This window comes from Protopterus annectens, chromosome 17.part0 (genome assembly GCF_019279795.1).
Source record: "Protopterus annectens isolate FY-2018-M chromosome 17.part0, PAN1.0, whole genome shotgun sequence".
Classification (NCBI taxonomy): Eukaryota; Metazoa; Chordata; order Ceratodontiformes; family Protopteridae; genus Protopterus; species Protopterus annectens.
Window position 1 is genome coordinate 121,896,337 of NC_056751.1, and position 19,088 is coordinate 121,915,424.

The 19,088-nt window shown below is 41.4% G+C and overlaps 1 protein-coding gene across 1 annotated transcript in view; it reads right to left on the minus strand.

Moving 5' to 3' along the window:
• Positions 1 to 19,088, minus strand: part of NOA1 (nitric oxide associated 1) — a 405,642-nt gene that overhangs the window by 111,246 nt on the left and 275,308 nt on the right. Inside the window, exon 5 of the mRNA XM_044059454.1 lies at positions 14,267 to 14,383. Coding sequence (XP_043915389.1) covers positions 14,267 to 14,383 — 117 coding nt within the window. The remainder of the gene's footprint in view (positions 1 to 14,266; positions 14,384 to 19,088) is intronic.

Below are 19,088 nucleotides of genomic sequence, written 5' to 3' on the forward strand. Positions count from 1 at the left end.
AGTTCTGTTTTGGTGGCCAAAAAGTGTGGTAAAAATTGTAGCCTAGTATTGCAGGGGTGGTCTCTGGAGCCTGGAACCAGGTCTCAGCTACTGCACAGATATAAATGTTCTCCATTTTTAGCAGTGCCTTGAGAGAGTGCATAGATGTTAATCTCTTAATTCTGTTGCCTTCAATGACTGCACCTTTATTTTCACCATATTATAATCAAACAGCTCTATGATCAAAAAACATTTACCGCAAACCCACCTTTTACCTCATCACCGAATCTAATAAAAAAATTATTTCAATACACAGATTACTTCTTTTATATGTTCACCAAAGATTAAACCACCATTTTAACTTTCCACATCTAATAATTTATTTTAACTTCCTCACATCCATGCCTTTTTACACACTTCTTTAATCCCCAATTTAAGTCACACTTCACTATAACGTTCATACTTACCACATGTTTTCAACATACCAAGCAACTACCTTCCTTCTCTCACTGTAGTAAAGGCATACATTCCCACCAACCAAAATACATCTTCACCTCTTTTTCACAACAGCAGCTGTCCCAGCATTTGTAACACATTTTATATATAACTTAAAAACTCTTTTCCAAACATGAACACACCCATCACACACCTCTCCCTTCCAAAATTTCATACAATTCTTTAAATCAGACAATACTTCCTCCTGCACTCTGTCAACTACCAAAATAAATCTAATGTCTTGTAAACAAATTACTTCTGTCTCTCATATTTTACACTACTGAAAGACGGCAATTCTTCTGTCTTTATTAACCCAACTGCTAACATTAACTGATACAAACCTAACATTAGTCCTTAATTTTTCTTTTTTTCTTTTTTTTTTTTTAATTTTGGAGACATTTTTAAACTTTCTCTCTCGCTTTCTAACCCTAGCCCCCTGCAGAGTTTCTTTTCCTGACTTCCTTTGTAATTCTTTCACCAAAAGCCTCTCTCTGACTATATTTCTTCTACATTCTCAACTTCATTAATATTACATCCCTCCTCTTGACGTGCTACAGCATTTTCTTCTCTCCAAATAATATTTTCTTCGTCATTTACATTTTATCCCCGTTCCTTTCAACTTCATAAATCTCAGCACCTTCAGCATTCTCCACCTCAGTGTTATAGCCTTTGCCCATATCATAATCACTCTAAAAAAGTCCCCCCCTCGCTTATATATTAGACATTCCTTTCCTTTCTACACCTATCATATATCCTTTTACTCCACACTGACTACATCTAATTTTTACACATTCATTAATAATATGATTAAAGTCTCAATACAAAAAAGGAAGGTTTTTGGCTGACCATGTATCTTACTGTTCCCCTAGTGCCAGCCATATGAATAGCACTAGGTAAATTTAATATCTTTTTTCCAGTTTCTGTAAAAACATCAAATTCCCAACCACCATTCCAAATGCATCTTTCATCTTTAACTCTTACAATAGCATATACTGAGTAACATATTGATTTAAAAACGTTTTTCAATTCATACAGTTTGATTTCATCAGTCTGGAAATGCATAAAAAACTTTTTTAAACCTATTCTCCAGACAAAAGAAAAATAGTAATTCCATGAGAAAATACCTTTCTTTGCTTCCCAAAATTCAAAAATATATCCATTAATGCCTCAGTTCCAAATGTTATGTCACAGAAATTCTCCATTCCTAGATGAATCTGCGTCAGTGTCCTTTGCTGTAAACCCTAAAGGCAACACTAAATTGCCCCAAATAAAATATGAAGAATCACCTCCTCCTTTTTGTTTCCTTATGGTATATAGTTGCTCTTTTTAATAACATTCACAGTACCTGTTAACTTCATTGCTTCAGCATACAAATTTTTTGTACCTACTCTGCAAATGCTTTCTGTCCGTTTACGGTTACTTTCTTTTTCATCCTGGGTCTTCTCAGTACTAAAAACTTTCCTCCATCACATCAGATCATGACAAGCTCTGATTCTTCTCCCAGATCACCCTTCTTGATTAGTCTGACCAGTACAAAATCACAGTTCTTTAACCCACCGGAAGCATTCGCGGTCAGAACAATTTGTACATTCATAGGTTCACAGATTAGTTCTAGGCTAACTGCCTTTGTGGGCCATTTTAAACCTAGCCAGATATCCCATGTGAGACTCAAACCCTGCACCTTGTCTCTGTAAGGTAAACACCTTACCCATTATGTCAATCTCCCACCCTGCATTCCAACATGTTTTTGTATTCCTTCTATCTCAATGACATGCTATAATTTCTCAATTCACAATCACCTTCAACACCACCACTGCTTTCTCCTTCCTCTGTCGTAACAAATGCTGCTTCCCCTGGCCCCCTCCTTGCCAGAACAGAAGTGGGAAGTGCAACAGAATGTGCCTACTCACGAAAGATTAGGGGAAAGTTCCCTGATGCCTTGGCCAAATTTCCACTTACTGGTATAAATACTTAATTACTATCTCAGGTCTTCCATGAAAAGAGGCCACCAGCCTAGTGAGGATAAATCAGACAACAGAGAATAAAAAATAAATTAAGCCATGTATTATTGAGCAGGTCTAATTTATATACTTATTAGAACTTTAAAAAGAGCAGTCTTAGTAAAACATCTAGGGAAAAAAATTATATTCCTCTTTTTTCATTTACTTTACATTTAGCACTGACCACATAATACATTTTTTTACATAAAACTGAGCAGAAGAGCAAAATGTCAAGATAATGTCTGCAAAAAGAAAACTAGGTTTTAAAATATTAAAATAAATGAACAATGGAAAGGAAGTAATTAGGAGTAACACTAGACTCAGTTTTCCATTGTGGAACTAAGGCTGAACTGCTCAGGTAGAAAGAACATGATGAATGCTCTTATAATAAGTTCACATAGTGCAAAAAGTTTATTGACCTTTCCTCCCTCGATTAGTAGTCACCTCAGCTGGTAAAGTGAAATGGGTAAGAGAAGCTCCAAACCACAACATTTTCACTTCATACTGTTGCTAATAAGTCTACAGAATGAAAAATTACTATTTAGTCTTGGGTGAAGACTTCCCTCTCCAACAAATATATTTTTATCAATATCTTATTCCTGGGACAGCAAGGCTTCTTCTGCAACTGGTGAGTCAATGTAACTGCTATGCTGACACAGGATATGAAACCCAGATTTTAACCACTTTTTGGGGAAGTAGGAACATGCAATTATAGCATGTCAATAGACGACTCACTCTCTTTCACAAAGAATGAATCTGCACTGTGCAGCTGGTTCCCACTGCTTCTTATTTACTTATTTTCTGATAACTTTATAAGTTCTCACTATGCTTACATCCCATTTTCAAGTGAGATCTGAAGTGGCATATAGTAAGACAATTGAATGCTCAACCGTAATACATGGACTTTTGGAAATGTATACTGAACTCCACACTTTACAGAAGGGAATGGCAAAGTGAAGATGCAGCAGTAGAATCTATGGACAAGATGCCTGAAGTAGAAGATCATCTAGGTAGTGATCCCCCTTAGCCTGCAAAAAACAATCACAGGGGCGAGGCATCTGGTGAATATCCATGGGGCAGTAGAAAGGCCAAAGGGCAAAACAGAGATGTGAAAATGCTAGGAAGCAACAGAGAAATGTAAAACCTTCCTGAAAAGGGATGAATAGGACAATGAAGATAAGCATCCTTGAGGTCCACAGACACTAGAAAAGCCTGGGGAAGCAGCAGAGGGAACAAAGTCTGAAGGGACAACATCTGAAAGTTAGGGACCTTCAGAAAGGTGTTGAAATGAGAGAGACCTAGAATAGGTCTCCAACTGCCCTCTTTTCTGGGAGCCAAAAACATTCTGGAGTAATACCCCTTCCCCCTTTGAGAAACTGGAACTTCCTTAATAGTTCCCAGAGTCAAAAGATCCTGAAACACCTCTGGAAAGAAAACCAACTGTTCCTGAGGGGTCTGAGGAATGCCCCTGAAAGGAGGAAGAGATTTCCAGACCGTGTAATAACCCTAGGCAGACAATGGAAAGAACCCAGAAATCCTAAGTAACCTTTAATCAAACTGGAAGATATAGGGAAAGACGAAGAGAAAGAGGAATGTAGCTGAGAAGAACAGGATAGTCAGACAGCATCTAGTTTGTCAGGAAAAGGAGATTTCTGGGTCACAGGAGTCTGGGTAGTTTTAGCAGAAGGAGCCATTCTTACCCTTGGGAGGAAGGAGAGACACCCTACGAACAAAGGAGAGCTTATTAGGGTAATTTCTTTGAAACTTAGGCAGAGGAGAAACAAAGACATGTTTAAGTTCCTGCAAGGCCTCGCCCTTATCCAGAAGAGACTTAAATCAGCAGCAGCTGCACCAAGTGTTTGTTACCCAGAGGAGTATCCATCAACTTACCCTTAACATCATCAGGCAAAGGCTGAAGCCGAAGCCAGGAGTACCTCATCATTACAAAACCAAAAGCTGCAGCTCTGGAAGAAGCATCTGCTGCATCATAAATGCACTTAACAGAATGGTGAGCCACCTGTGAAGAAGTTTCCAACAAGAAGAGAGAAGTCTTCCCAAAATATCTCTGAACATATGGGTCTGATAATTGACACCCTTAAAAAGCCAAGGTAGCAGAAGTATAAAACTTCTTACCTAGCCTTTCCACAGTCCTACTGTTTATCATAAGGAAGAAGCTTTGTAGAAGGCAGTAACTGAGATGGCTTGTCAGATGCCACATACACCACAGACGGGTCCAGCTGAAGGACATCTATAAAGGAATTTGCAATCTTCAGGCACCCTGTAAAACCTGACAGTTTTTTTTTTGGGGGGGGGGGGCAGGGGGCTGGGAATTTAAAGCCTGAGATGCAATGGAAAAGGCTCCAATAAGGCAGCCAAAACAGGAGAGCAGAAGGTCTGGGAGAGTCCATGTACAGAAGATCATAACACCTCTTCTGCACCTCAGAAACCTGAGCAGAATCTTATTTAAAAATTCCATCATCCTGGAAATTGCATTTCCAAAGGCAGAAGCTCATAATAAGAAGTTATGTACCTACCATAACGTTCCATGTTAGTTGTCTTCTTCTCGCGTTCTTTCTTGCTGGATGGGTTCGGAGCCGAGGCGGCCTATACTATAGCTCGAGAGCTATTTTTACCGGCTCGAGGCAGCCCTATATCCCACAATACCATGTGCTAACTCCCCAGATCTCTGACAGCTAACACATAGTATAGTTTTATTGTTACCAAAAATTAAGCCATTATATGAAAATACGGTCTCCCTGCTGGTAATACTCATGATACGGGTAACCCTGAATAACTATGTATCATGAAAGAGAAGGACTCTGAGACCTTCAAGTCTGTCCAGGCTAGGGGGCAGGAGGGAGGGACGCAAGAAAGAAGGCGAGAAGAAGACAACTAACATGGAACGTTATGGTAGGTACATAACTTCTTAATGTTAAGTTGTCATTCTCGCCTTCATTCTTGCTGGATGGGACAGCGTCCCGAGCACCTTGGTCCTGGGTGGCTCAACAGAACAGACTCCTGAGTACGGTGGAACCAAAGTCAGCTCTATTTCTGGAAGCTATATCAAGTTTGTAATGGGTAATAAAAGTATGTTGAGAAGCCCATGTAGCTGCTGCACAAATTGCATCTAATGGTAACCTTGCTTGAAAGGGTGTTGAGGTTGATAGTGCCCTGGTTGAATGAGCTGTAGGTCTTGAAGGAAGTTGTTTGTGTCTCAACTCATAGACAAAGGTAATGATGGATGCTAGCCATCTGGAAAGAGTTACCTTTGATACTGGAAAGTCCTTTCTTTCCTTCAGCATAAGAGAGGAAGAGCTGTTCTGACTTTCTGAATTGTTTTGTCCTGTCTAGATAATACCGCAGTTGACTATGACCATCCAAGGAATGTAGTTTCTGTTCAGCCCTGTTTGAATAATTGGGGAAGAAAACAGGCAAGTCAATAGTGTGGTTCAGATTTGATTCAGAAAAAACTTTTGGTAGAAAGGAAGGATTTGTTCTGACAGCTACCCTGTCTTTATGAAAAACCAAATAAGGGGGACGGACAGACAAGGCCTGAAGTTCCGACACCCTTCTGGCAGATGTTATAGCCACCAAAAACAGAGTTTTGCAAGAGAGAAGCTTGAGGGAACAAGAAGCTGCAGGCTCAAAGGGAGGGAGAATTAATGAAGTTAACACTAAATTTAGATCCCATTGTGGAGGAGGATCCTTAATGGGAGGTCTGAGCAAGAAGATGCCCTTGAGGAAAGCTTTACAGAGTTTATGGGACATAATATTGGTTTCCGAGAGCCCTACATGAAAATTGGCAATGGCCGCTAGTTGTACTGATAGTGGCCGACGATGACCCTGAATGAAATAGCTCCGCCAGAAAATCTAGAACTTTATGAATTGGTGCATTAAAAGGATCTAAGGACCTAGCTTCTGCCCAGAATGAAAAACGCTTCCATTTACTCGCACAAGTCTTCCTAGTATTGGACTTATGGGAGGCAAGAATGATATCATGGACAGGAAGAGAAATAAAGGGAAGCCTGGCTATAGTTGGAAGTGGAGCAACCAAGCTGTGAGGTTGAGGGACTGAAGAGACTGGTGCAGCTTGCCCGTCAGATGGGTCAAAAGGTTTGGAACTGGTTCCAGATGCCAGGGCTGTTCCAGTAGATAACGGTGCAGGAACGGAAACCATACTTGTCGAGGCCAGTACGGAGCAATGAGGATCATTTTGGATCTCAATGCGGTTGCTTTCTGAATTAACTGCGGAATCAACGGAAAAGGGGGAAAAGCGTATAGAAGACCCCGAGGCCAATAGTGGACAAGAGCGTCTCTGGAGGGATGGCCTGGTAGAGGAAAGAGTGTGAAGAAGTCGAGGCACTTGCTATTTTGAGGTGTTGCGAAAAGGTCGCAGCAAGGCTGGCCCCACTTCTGGAAAATTCTCTCTGCTACCGCTTGATTTAGAGACCACTCGTGAGGCATGAGAATTGTTCTGCTCAGTCTGTCCGCTATGACGTTGGACCTCGCAGGGATGTGCATTGCTATCAGAAACCGTTGAGAGGAGATCGCCCACTGCCAAAGTCCAAGTGCTTCTCGACATAGGGGTTAGGACTTTGTTCCGCCCTGCTTGTTTATGTACCACACTACAGACATATTGTCCGTTTGAACTGCTATAGTCCCCATGGGAAGAGAGTCCTGAAGGGCTTGCAACGATAAAAGCACTGCTCTCATCTCCAGGATATTTATGTGCAGGTGGCATTCTAATTGTTGCCATGTGCCCTGGACAGTCCTGCCCTGATAGTGCCCCCCCACCCGATCAGGGAGGCATCCGTTGTCACCGTGGCAACTGGAGGGGGAAGAACAAAGGGTCTGCCCTGAAGAAGTTGAGGGGAGACCATCCACCAGGAGAGGTGTTTTTTGCAAGTTGGGGTTTTCAAAATGTTGAGAGTCATTGGGAGCTGTTGATAGGACCACTGAGAAAAAAGCATCCACTGGAGAACTCCGCTGCCATGAGGCCTAATGTTTTCAGTACTAACTTGACTTGAATTCTGTTGGACTGAAACAGTAACTGAACATTCCGCTGTACGTCTGTCACTCTCTGAGGTAGTAATGTTGCAGACATTTCTGTGGTGTTTAACACGGCGCCTATGAAGTTTATACATTAACAAGGCGACAAGGAGGATTTCGCGAAATTTATGGAAATACCTAGTTTGTTGCAAATGCGAATGGTGTAATCCCTGGCTATGATAAGATGCTGCTTGGTGGTAGCGGTAATGAGCCAGTCGTCTAAGTATGGAAACACCTGGAATCCTTTTTGTCTCAGGTGAGCCATGACCACTGCCAAACATTTGGTGAACACCCGGGGTGCTGGGGTGAGACCAAAGGGCAGGGCTGAATTGGTAATGACCGACTCCCAGCCGGAAGCAGAGAAACCTCCTGGAGCGCCTGTGTATCTTTACATGATAGTACGCATCCTGAAGGTCTAACGAGCACATCCAGTTGTCTCTGCCCAAGAAGGGCAGAATGGACTGCAGCGTTACCATCTGAAATTTTGTCTTCTGCACAGACTTGTTCAGTCTGCTGAGGTCCAAAATGGGTCTCCAGTCTCCTGTCTTTTTTGGTACCAAAAAGAACCTGGAGTAGATTCCGGATCCTAGCTGGTCTGCTGGGACTGCCTGGATGACTTTTTTTCTAACAGCTTTTTTATCTCTAGCTGCGCCTGACCCCTTTGTCCGGGTGGTACGTCTGGGAGGGGTCTTGGCGGTTGGATTGGAGGGGAAAGGAAGGGGATTTTGTAACCCTCGGATATGATCGACTGTACCCATTTGTCTTGAGAGAGGGATTGCCAGGCTTCCGGGAACAGAGATAATCTTTCTCAGACTGCCTCCGAAGGTGGACAGTCGGGCAGCTCCTCAGGGATGCTGAAAAGGTTGATCAGGGAAGGATTCCCTGGAACCTTGGTTCTGTGGACCCTCTCTGCCCCTGGGGCGGCGTCTATATTATTGTTCCCCCCTCTGCCTCTGGGGGGGAAGTTCACCACGTGCGGCAGGCGCGACTCCCTGTGGTTTGCGGAGCCACATCTTTCCACCCTTCTGACCTTTAGGGTATGGTCTACATGGTATGGAAAAGTGGACTCCCACGGCAGAGAGAGTCTTACCATCTTGCTCGCACCTGGTGAGGGTATTCTTCACCTGAGGTCCAAACAACTCTGAATCATCAAAGGGGGTGCTGGTGAAGGACGCCTTGAAGGGATCAGCAAACCTACAGAGTCGCATCCAGGCGTAACGTCTCAATGCAACACCTGTGCCTGCGGCCCTACTCGCTCCATCGGCTGCATAAGAGATAAGCCGCATGGAGGAGTTGGCAATGGAATTCAGGATAGCCAGCTGGGAGTTAATCTTGTCCTGATACCCCGCAGCAGAAGGATCCTGTATGGTTTCACCCAGTTCTTTGAGCAAATCTCTCTGAAGGCGGGTGAAATGACATAAATAGTTCAGCGACCGCATGGCAAAGGTCGCTGAAACAAATGTCAGCTTACCGTACCTGTCCATAGTCCTCGACTCTATTAGGAGGATGAACAGGTACAGAAGGATCAGCTAATTCCTTCTTAGTGGTGGCTGCTACCACCATAGCATCTACCGAGACACCTTTTGTGAGAAATGGTTTGTCTACCATGCAGAAATAAATTTAGAAGGCCTCCTAGGGGTAGGTTCCACCGAGTCAGGAGCCGCCCATGCCTTTCTGGCCACTATGTCCATCAGTGGGTTGAAAGGAGGGGATACCCAGGAGGTGGAAGGGCGAGATCCAAAAGCATCAAGGTAAACAGACTCGTCCTCGGAAGGTTTGAGGGTGGACCAATTTCCCTTCTGTCTCAGGATTTCTAGGATGTCTGAAAATGAGACATCCTTAGAGGGGGATCTTGGGGAACCCACCGACTCATCCAAGTTGGTGTCAGAAGTGATACTCAGGGGAGTCTACGTGCTTCCTCTTGCATTTTCTTTTCCTAGGGGGTTCCCCTGAAGCATCAGGGGAGGCCTCGGACGAAGAAGAGACACCCAAAGTGGGTACCTGAAGCTTTGGATCTCTGGTATCGGTTGCAAGAGGATGGCTAGAGACTGTAACATGCACTGTAGAGGGAGGAGCTGAAGGAACCAACCTTGGAGCAGACACCGGAACTAGCATGCTCCTCATCACCTCAAAGGCTCCCCTATGATGCACAGAAGAAAGTCCTGGTTCCGAGGATACCAGGACTGCTCCCGGCACTGAGAGAAGGCTCCGAGGCTGATGGGGCTGAACTAACCAGCGCCGATGCTCCGAGAGGGAGAACGGGGTCGGATAAGGGTCCGATGCCACTCGCCCCCTCGGAGCCGACGAGGGAGTCTCGGCGCCCGGATCCCTGCATGAATGGCGCCAATGAAGAGATCGGGGCTGACGACGCCGGGGCCGCAGGTGGCAGTATCGGCTCCGACGTGGGCAATGTCCCGGTTCCGACAAACTCCGGCTCCGAACTCAGTTGAAGAGTCGGAGGAGGAATCAAACTTGGTACCGAAGGAGCCACAGTCTGGTAAGATGGGCTTTGGAGCATTTTGGCCAGTGCCTGAGAATTGAAGAGTCTGCTAACCACCCTCTCAAGGTCACGGTCGGAAAGCCTGGAAGACATGGAGGAATGAGTCCTATGGCTCCGCTCCGATAGTAAGGGCGATCCTGGAGCCGAATGGACAGATTCTATGGAGGGTGACCTAGAGCGCTTGCACGCTAGTGTCGGCTCCGATAAGTGTTTCGGAGCGGAAGGAGTCTTGCTCGCATCGGCTCCGACTCGAGCCGATGTCGAAGCAGTATCGGTTCCGCCAGCCGTCGACTCAGAAGCTAGAGCCGGGGATTTGGCGGGCTTGGAAGGCTTCCCTGAGCCGGACTTAGCTGGGAATCTTCAGGCTTTAATAAGCCCCTCAAGATTAATTTATTGTGGCGCTCCTGCAGGACTCTTGGGCTAAAACCGTGGCAAACGGAACAAGAGTCCTGCAGGTGCAAGGGTCCTGAACAATAAACACAAGAAATGTGACCGTCTGTCAGAGAAATTTTCTGACAGCACGAGTCACACTTCTTGAACCCTGAAACCTTTGTGTCCTTGGACATAATGATAGGACACTAACAACTAGTAGTCAGCACTCACATTATCACTTAACCCTTTAAAGAAAGAGGCTGACTAACAAACACAACTACACACACTAAGAATCTATAGAAAAACGAAGGCCTACAGGCCCGAAGAGTTTGACTAAGAAGAGGTGGGAAAGGGCTTACTAACAATTTTTTCTAAGGGGTTTAGTATGAAACTACAGTAGAAAGGTAAAAATAGGTGAAAATCTAAGAATTTCCACAAAAGAGTTCTTTACTGACCTGAGCCGGTAAAAATGCAACCTCGCAGCGAAGCGGCAAACGAGATCTGGGAAGTTAGCGCATGGTTTTGTGGGATATAGGGCTACCTCGAGCTGGTAAAAATAGCTCTCGAGCTATAGTATAGGCCAAGTCGGAGCTGAGGATTGGCTCCAAACCCATCAAGCAAGAATGAAGGCGAGAATGACAACTTAACATCACCTCTTCTGCACCGCAGAAACCTGAGCAGAATCCCATTTAAAAATTCCATCATCCTGGAAATTGTGTCCCCAAAGGAAATCTCTTCAAAAGGAGTGTCAGGACTAGCAGACTCCTCTTCCTCAGAAACATAGTCTAAAGGGGAAGGAATCTAGGATGAATAAGCAAGGGATTCCTAATCTGAATCCACCTCTTCTTCAGAGGAATCCTGCTCCCTAGGCCTTTTAAAAGGAATTGAGGAACAAGGTGCAGCCGGAACAGAAATTTCTTGGAATTTTTAAAGCCAAAAGGGTATTAAACAAACCCCGAATTAAATTCTGCCGTTTACTCTGAGGGTGCTTAGGAGTAGCAGAAAACATGCTTTGTTTTTTTGTTTCCTTTTCAAAGTGATATCTGTCCTGTAAAACGCAGAAGGTACAGATGCCAGACGACATTCCACAATTGTAGTCGGAACTTCCTCTCTAACCAAAATCTGAGGAACAACATGTAGGCCCACTGGTAATAATCAGCCGCTGTACCCCCTGAATAGCCGAAGCAGATGTCTGCAAAACCGATGATCAAACAACGGCATTCAGACTGGTGGCAAAAGTTCTCTGGATAGTACACCCGGACGTTACTTTTATGCCCTACGCTATACATGGGGAGAATAGGTATGAAATATGGCAGATCTTAAAGCAACCTAAAGGCTTTGGGCATACTGGCCGGATGTCAGGCTGCCCTTGGCAGGGTATCACTATTGTAAAGTATATTGCATTAGTGAAATGGAAGGACATCAAACAGCCTTTTGATTTTCCCAGCATCAAAGATGAGACTACCTATGCATCACATTGCATTGGTGCATCAGCTACGGCTTATTCCCAACACAGGAAATTACAGCAATCGTCTAAACTCCTTCACCTTCCCGAATATCTCTCGAGTAACTTCAGTGTGTTGCCATGAGTAAAACTTTGACTAATGTGCTGGCCCTAGGCTTAGAATTCATGGCCTTACTGAGCTCCAGATTACCTGAACCTGATTAGCATCATGTTCCTGCAAAAGCCTATCGGCAAAGGATGAGAGCCAAAAACCAGTGCTGGCTCATCCATCCTACTGATAAGGGACTGACACAGTCGAGCTACCAGAACTTCACCGGGGAAGGCGGAGGAATTCAAGTAAAGGATTGTGGAGATCACAAAACTGTCAAAAGTGCAATTCCACTCTAGCTGGAACCTCAGCTGCATGTAGCATCCACTCACTTTGAGTGTGGTGTACTGAGCACTATATTACTCATGTCAACAAGGGGAAGTGTTAGGAAAATACAAAATCTCTCCTATCTCTGCTGCATAACATTCGTGGTCCAACTACCCCTCTTTTCCCTACATTCTAGAATGGCAAGGGCTGGGAGGAATAAATAAGCCAACTGGGAACGGAACACGATTGTCATAACTTGAAAGGGAAGACAGCCCACCAACAAAAATATAACCAATGTAAAAGCAGACCAGAAAGATGAGGGCACCTATTTTAAGCTGTTATTCCCTACCACATGTTTTATGTAACAGTCACTTTTTATGCAGGTTTACTTATACTGCGGTTGCCACTTTAAATAAAACAGGGATGTACAGCCAATACTTGGCAAGCGCCTAGGATAAACACAGGTTCAGCTGTATCTTTAAAACAGATGTCTTCTAAAGGATGTAACTATGAATATAAAACCAAAACCAGTGGGCTTTGTTATGACAGCTTGACGGTGGATTAACATTATTGGTTCTGCTTTATTGCCACCTGTTTCAGCCAGACACAGAAAAAGTTTTCATTTCTCCTCTGCATACTCAAGCTATCCTACAATTCTGCTAACCTGATTACTACCCGAGCTTTTTCTCTGGCAGCCTTATAACCAGAATTTTGAATGTATGTGCTTTCTCTGTTGCTTCAATTACACAATTGTATGACAAAGGTGGTCTGCTGCATACTAGATTAAACTTGACATTTTCAGTTCAGACTTTCTTTTACTTATTCCCTCCAATGGAGCTCTTTTTGAGTTTGTACTCTTAACTTCCAATGGGTGTAGCCTGAGCTTTTTACACAATAAAGGTACTGCGCCTCACAGTTCAAACATTCATATCTCTAGATCCATAAGAGTTGCTACAAAACTATAAATGGCAAACTATTCAGAACAAAGTAATATTTACACCAGTTGCATTCATTTAGCTCTAAGTCATAAACACCATTTTATTAAGTCAAAATAAACATATATTGATTTTTGTAATTTTACATAAACTTTTCTTATATCTCAGTAACCATTCAGGCAACACATACTGCCAGCAGTGCTTTTTTTCATACAGCTGTGAACTTGGATATGAGGCCAAGTAGTTCAGTTTGTATCACTATTTTTTAAGATATTTAGAGAAATATGAAAATCATTACACTGCAAATAAACAGTATACAAATACTATTCAGCATTTCTTTAGCTGCACTTACACACAAGTCAAATACCAATATAAACGTATTTGCCATCATTTAAGACTTAAGTTAAAATCTTCTAATACTGTCTGTGGAGCTTGGTTTTAGAATTAATAATGCAGATGTGGACAATCAATATCGGACACCTAGAGGCTTCAGTAGGATAGAACAACGGAAACACCCGGAGGTGTCACCAAACTGTAATGAGTTAATCAAGGCAAAGTGCAAAGTTTAAATACAAATAAATCTAAAAATGAAAGTCAAGTACCTCTGCTACAATACAGTTTATTTTTTTAACTTTTAGGAAATATTCAAAATGTCGCTCTTGGTAGTAAACTGTGAAAGGGAGAAGCTTGTTTGTCTAGGGGTATGATTCTAACTTTGGGTGAGAGAAGTCAAGGGTTCAAATCCTGGACAAACCCAGTGTTTGGAGTTGGGGATTTGTATAACGATTAGGGTATTTACCTCACAGTCACAAGGTACAAAATCTGATTCTTGTCTTTGAAAGAGAAACTGACTAGGCTTAAAATAACCCACAAAAGCAGCTAGCCTAGTACTTGTCTATCAACCTACGAAAACAACAATTCGGCAAATAAGACTCTTCTGGAAATACTATGACACAAGTAGTTATAAAAATACAGAAGAAAATTCTTACATTATATGTTAAAATTATATATACAGTAAAAGTGCTACAGAAGCCCAAAACAAAAATGCTTACAATGAAAAAAAAAAACATTTTAAAACTGCATAATGAAAAAGTCATATATTACTCATTAACATACCTGAAGTAATGTTTTCCCTGCATGTCTCTGGTAGATGTCATCTGCTTTCTCTAAAGTAGTAATGTGAACTGGCAGCAAGTTTGATGCAATGACTGAAAACCAGGCAGAATTTTCTCCCTGCCACATAAAAATACTGCCTATTACACTTTTATCACAAGCAAAACAGTAAAACAAACATGCTCCTGTGCATCAAGTGATAAATAATACCAAACAGAATAAGAAATTGAATTTAATGAAGAGTAATACACTGTCAAATTAACACACAAAACTGATGCAAGTTGAAATAGTAGAGGCAGCACAATGAAACAAAAATTGATTTGAAAAGTTCCATCTGTGCCACCCTAAAGTCTGACGAGTGCACTGACAGGTAATGCAGCATAACATAATTGCTAGATTTAACAAAACTGCCACTGTTCAGCAGAAACCATCACAAGCTGCTGTTTTTTGAAAAAAAAATGTATTTGAATAAATTCAAACAAACCAAGTAGTGAGGAAAAGAGAAACATGGAACAAAGGATGGAAACGAGCCTCAGTCAAGACTAAATAATCAGTAACAGATGATTGTGATCTGGTCTCTAATGACCAACTTATTGTGTGTACAAGACAGGAGGAATTAAAGAAATTCACCTTCATAGCAGAGTGAAGTTGAACTCAAGAAACAAATCTTGGTATCCCTGTCAAGAATACATAATACCAGTGATGAGAGAGAATGGATCATAATTCTTTACTGTACATGCAGCTTTATACAGTCCATGTACTACCTTTCACAGTAAAAAGTACAGGAGCATAAAGTGTTTTACATTTTTGACAGCCATAAAGCTCTTCGCTCTGCCATACAGACAGTGGGCAGAAGTGAAGTGTCCTAAGAAATGAAATGTATATTAAAAGCAGTAAGACACTATATAATATGCCACACGTTTAAACACTATCTCTGGGATTCAATAAACTGTACATTAAGTGTAGACTGCTCTGAGTGAGCAGACAACACAGGTATAATTCACACCTTCTTCCTAATTTTAGTTTTTCTACTGATTTTCTTGAAGCTTTAAATATTGACAGGGATTCATAAAAGTTACCACAAACTGTAGACTCTTAGTGTAATCTTTCTGAGTGACTAGAAAACACAAAAAATGTAGAAGGGACGTTCTTGAATATTTATCATGTACAACTGGTGTAGGCATTATTGAATCTGGCCATATGTTTAAAAATATGGCATATCAAATTAACTCTCAGCTTTTAGCTCGGTTTCAGCTTCTGCCACAGTTCAGAGGCAGTCATCACTAGCTGCTGTTATGCCCTTGCACAAGAGAAGAGCTTAACAGCGGTTAGAGATAATTAACAAAAGCTTGTTAAGCACTTTTCTGATGTCATAAAGTTGTTTAACTAACCTTGGTAACTGATTTGGATAGTACCTGCAGTGCTCCAAATACTACATATTCTTGAATTCTTTCTATATCACATTTCTAATAAAATAAAGAATACGGATTATACACAAGATTATGCAGATATAAAGTAAAGAAATAAGAAACAAGTACACCAATCATTTTACTGCGTACATTTGACTAGCAAATGATCCAAGTTTGGGCAGCTGACTGGTGGTTCATGAATCCTTCCCATGCCACATCTCAGATTAGATTCTACCTAATAATGTTATCACACTTCACTATATCACCCTTGAATTCTAGTAGGATTAATCAACTTTCAACACTATTTAAGAATGCATTAATAAACCATACAAAATGTCACTTACATTGATTCTTAATCTGAATCCCAGCTAAAAAATAACTTCCTTAGCTATATCCATTTGCTCGCACAGTATTTCTAGCACAAAACTCTGTAGGGAATTTTTAAACTCTGTCAACTCATTACACACTAAAAATATATGCCACCGTTTAACTCTTTCTTCCCCATCACACCCCCACAATGTACCATTTACATGAGGAAAAATTCTTTGTAGTCTGCTTAAAGTATAAAAACTACCTATGCAAATACTTCCAAGCAAAAATCCTAAGTCTTCTAGACTATGTTGCATATCTGGGAGCCACACATGTCCTCCCCATTGTTTCTTTGTGAATTGCTTATCCAGCCTCTCTTCCAAATCTCTTCTAACCTCCTCTGATTCCTACAGTTATCATGCAATATTCTATATTCCCTACTAATTATCCCTTTTTAACAGCAGTTTCTGCACCAGATTCAACTAAAAACAGTACCAGTTCAGATATTTCACTTTGGACCCACCCTGTCCCTTTCTCTTTGCCTGTACTCCAATATCAATCCTTGCTAGAGAAGGCAATCTCTAGACTGTAGTCCAAATGTCTTCTTGGCCTCTCTCCATTCTATTACCTTTCCCCATCTAACTGTTCCCAATAACTTGGTTGACAGTTGTTGCCAGTAAATTCCAACTCCCACTTGCATATTCTCTGTAGCCCTATTTGCAGTCATCTCTATTGGCAGAATCTCCTTTCTCCATTTCCATTATGAATGTAATGTTCTGTAGGATTGTTGCTACTCTCCTTAATGCATACATCTGCAACATTGATATGAAATTCCAACAAATATTTTACCTACCCTATTTGATATATGAAAAGAAAGATGCATCATTTGTCAAGTAATTATTCTTAGCAAAATAGAAGGACATAGAAAAGGGAAGTACAGAAATAAAAGTTATTTCTCCAATTCCACAATTTCCCTTCCAAAGATTCTTTGAATATGCTCACTAAATGTCTACAACAAATATACAACAGATGTAGTTAGTGTACAACTAAATCAAATAGAACACTTACAGGAAAAAAACTTCCTAAAAGTTCTAACCTATATGCATACCATAAGTGTACTCCTCATACTAAACTCTTCTTGACAATTATGACACCCATCCAAATACCAGTAACAATTGAAACAACTCCCTAAAGAAGTATTTAATTTTCCCCTAATAAACAGAAGCACTAAGAAGCCACATCAATATCAACCTGTCATTCTTAATTCTAATTAAATGAACTCCCTGCACCACACCAGATCTCATGTGTAATCCAGCTCTTTCCAAAATGTATACTTTATACCAAAACTCCAGTTTGTGAAGTCAGTTTTAAGTCTCTCGCCGTTTATGAAGTACACCTGCGCTAGTGGTGCTGCGGTAGCATTGTCGCCTCACAGCAAGACGTTGTCGCGTTCGATTCTCAGCTAGAGCGTCTTCTGTGAGGAGGCATGCATGAATGGGCATGCCTTCGTTGAAGGTTGTGCGTCAGGGCTGGTAACTCAGCACGTAAAAATCCACTACCAAACATTAGCAGACCGGCGTTCCACTCTGGCGACCCCTAACAGGGATAAGCCGAAAGACACAACAACCTCTTATGAAGAACCTTAGCAAAATAGCTGTCAACTATTAATACAGTTGGTTACTACTGTGACATGATCCCTAGAATTTAAGGAAGTAATATTATTTCTAGGTGCAAAAATAAATTCAGTTAAACTTGCAAAATATCCAGATTGCAGTTTCTCTCTCAATGGCCTCAATGTCATAACATTTCCAACTGCATTCTAATCCTTTGCCAGTCAAAGAGGAAAAAAAAATAATCAGATAAAGAAGAAGAAGAATTAGGTACCAATCAACCCCAAGTAACCTTGCTAAGTACCACAATCTCATACCTAATCGGGGTAAGGATGGATTCTAAACAAGCTCAGATACCGTCTCCAGACATTTTATAATTCAAATTTCATGAAAATGAATCGTTAAAGCATTCAGAGGATGCAAAACCTTTGGAAAAACAACCATGTTAAGCATCATTACTACATGACCTGTATATTGCCAATACCTGTGTCCAATTTGTGACACATGTTTAGGCACTTAAGGCGATTACTAGCTGATCTCTACATGTCTTGTTGTTCATTCATCTGTTGCTGATATACTTACAAGAATTTAAGTTGCCATCCACTGATGAGGCCGATAGGAAACACTGATTTTATATACATTCTACTGCAAGAGACACCCTACATTAAGTTCTACCAACTACAGTACAAAAAATATATTTATGAATTTCTGACACTATTCAAATAGGAAGCAGCAAAAGAAGGGAAACTGTTCAAACCTTCAGAATGTTTCTGAGAAACCATGATGAGTGACAGATGGGTAGATAAACTGATTACACTTCCTACCACTAGTATGACTGGAGGGAAGGTCTGAATGACTTATCACTGTATTTTAACTGTCTCCCCGTTTGTTTTTAGCAATAACCTACAGATGTCAATGCAGCTGCTGTTATACAACTGGTTGCTTTAGATGTCTGTTACATAATGTGTCATGTTTCTGATCTGAAATTTTATATTTTAACAAAACCGAAAGGTAAAAAGTTCACGAAGAAAAGCCACATGAGCAACAACAAAGACCCTGGTAATGCAGTCTCCACTGTATAACACCTTAAACCTCTTAGGTGGCTCATGAGATGTATGATAATGACCCCTTACATACATACAAGTGCTAAGGCTTCATGAGGGTCTACTGATAAAAAAATATATATGCAAGTCATTACTGATGCAGTCAGATCACTAAAGCCAAACCCCATTAACCATGGACATGACATATTTCACCCTTCTTTTGGTCTAGTCAGTACAGTATAAGTGAATATTTTGGTATTCTCCTCGATCCCATAGGCTTCCCTTTTAAGAGGTTTAAGGTATCACACAGTGAAAACCCTAATTCTGCCTTTGTCACTTTTGTTGTTCTTGTATATTTTTAAGTCAACATAGTTCCCCGAATAGGACAATGTTGCAATTCAGCTGCTAACAATCTTCCAACAGTGTAACGTTTACTTTGGATATGCAAAATTCT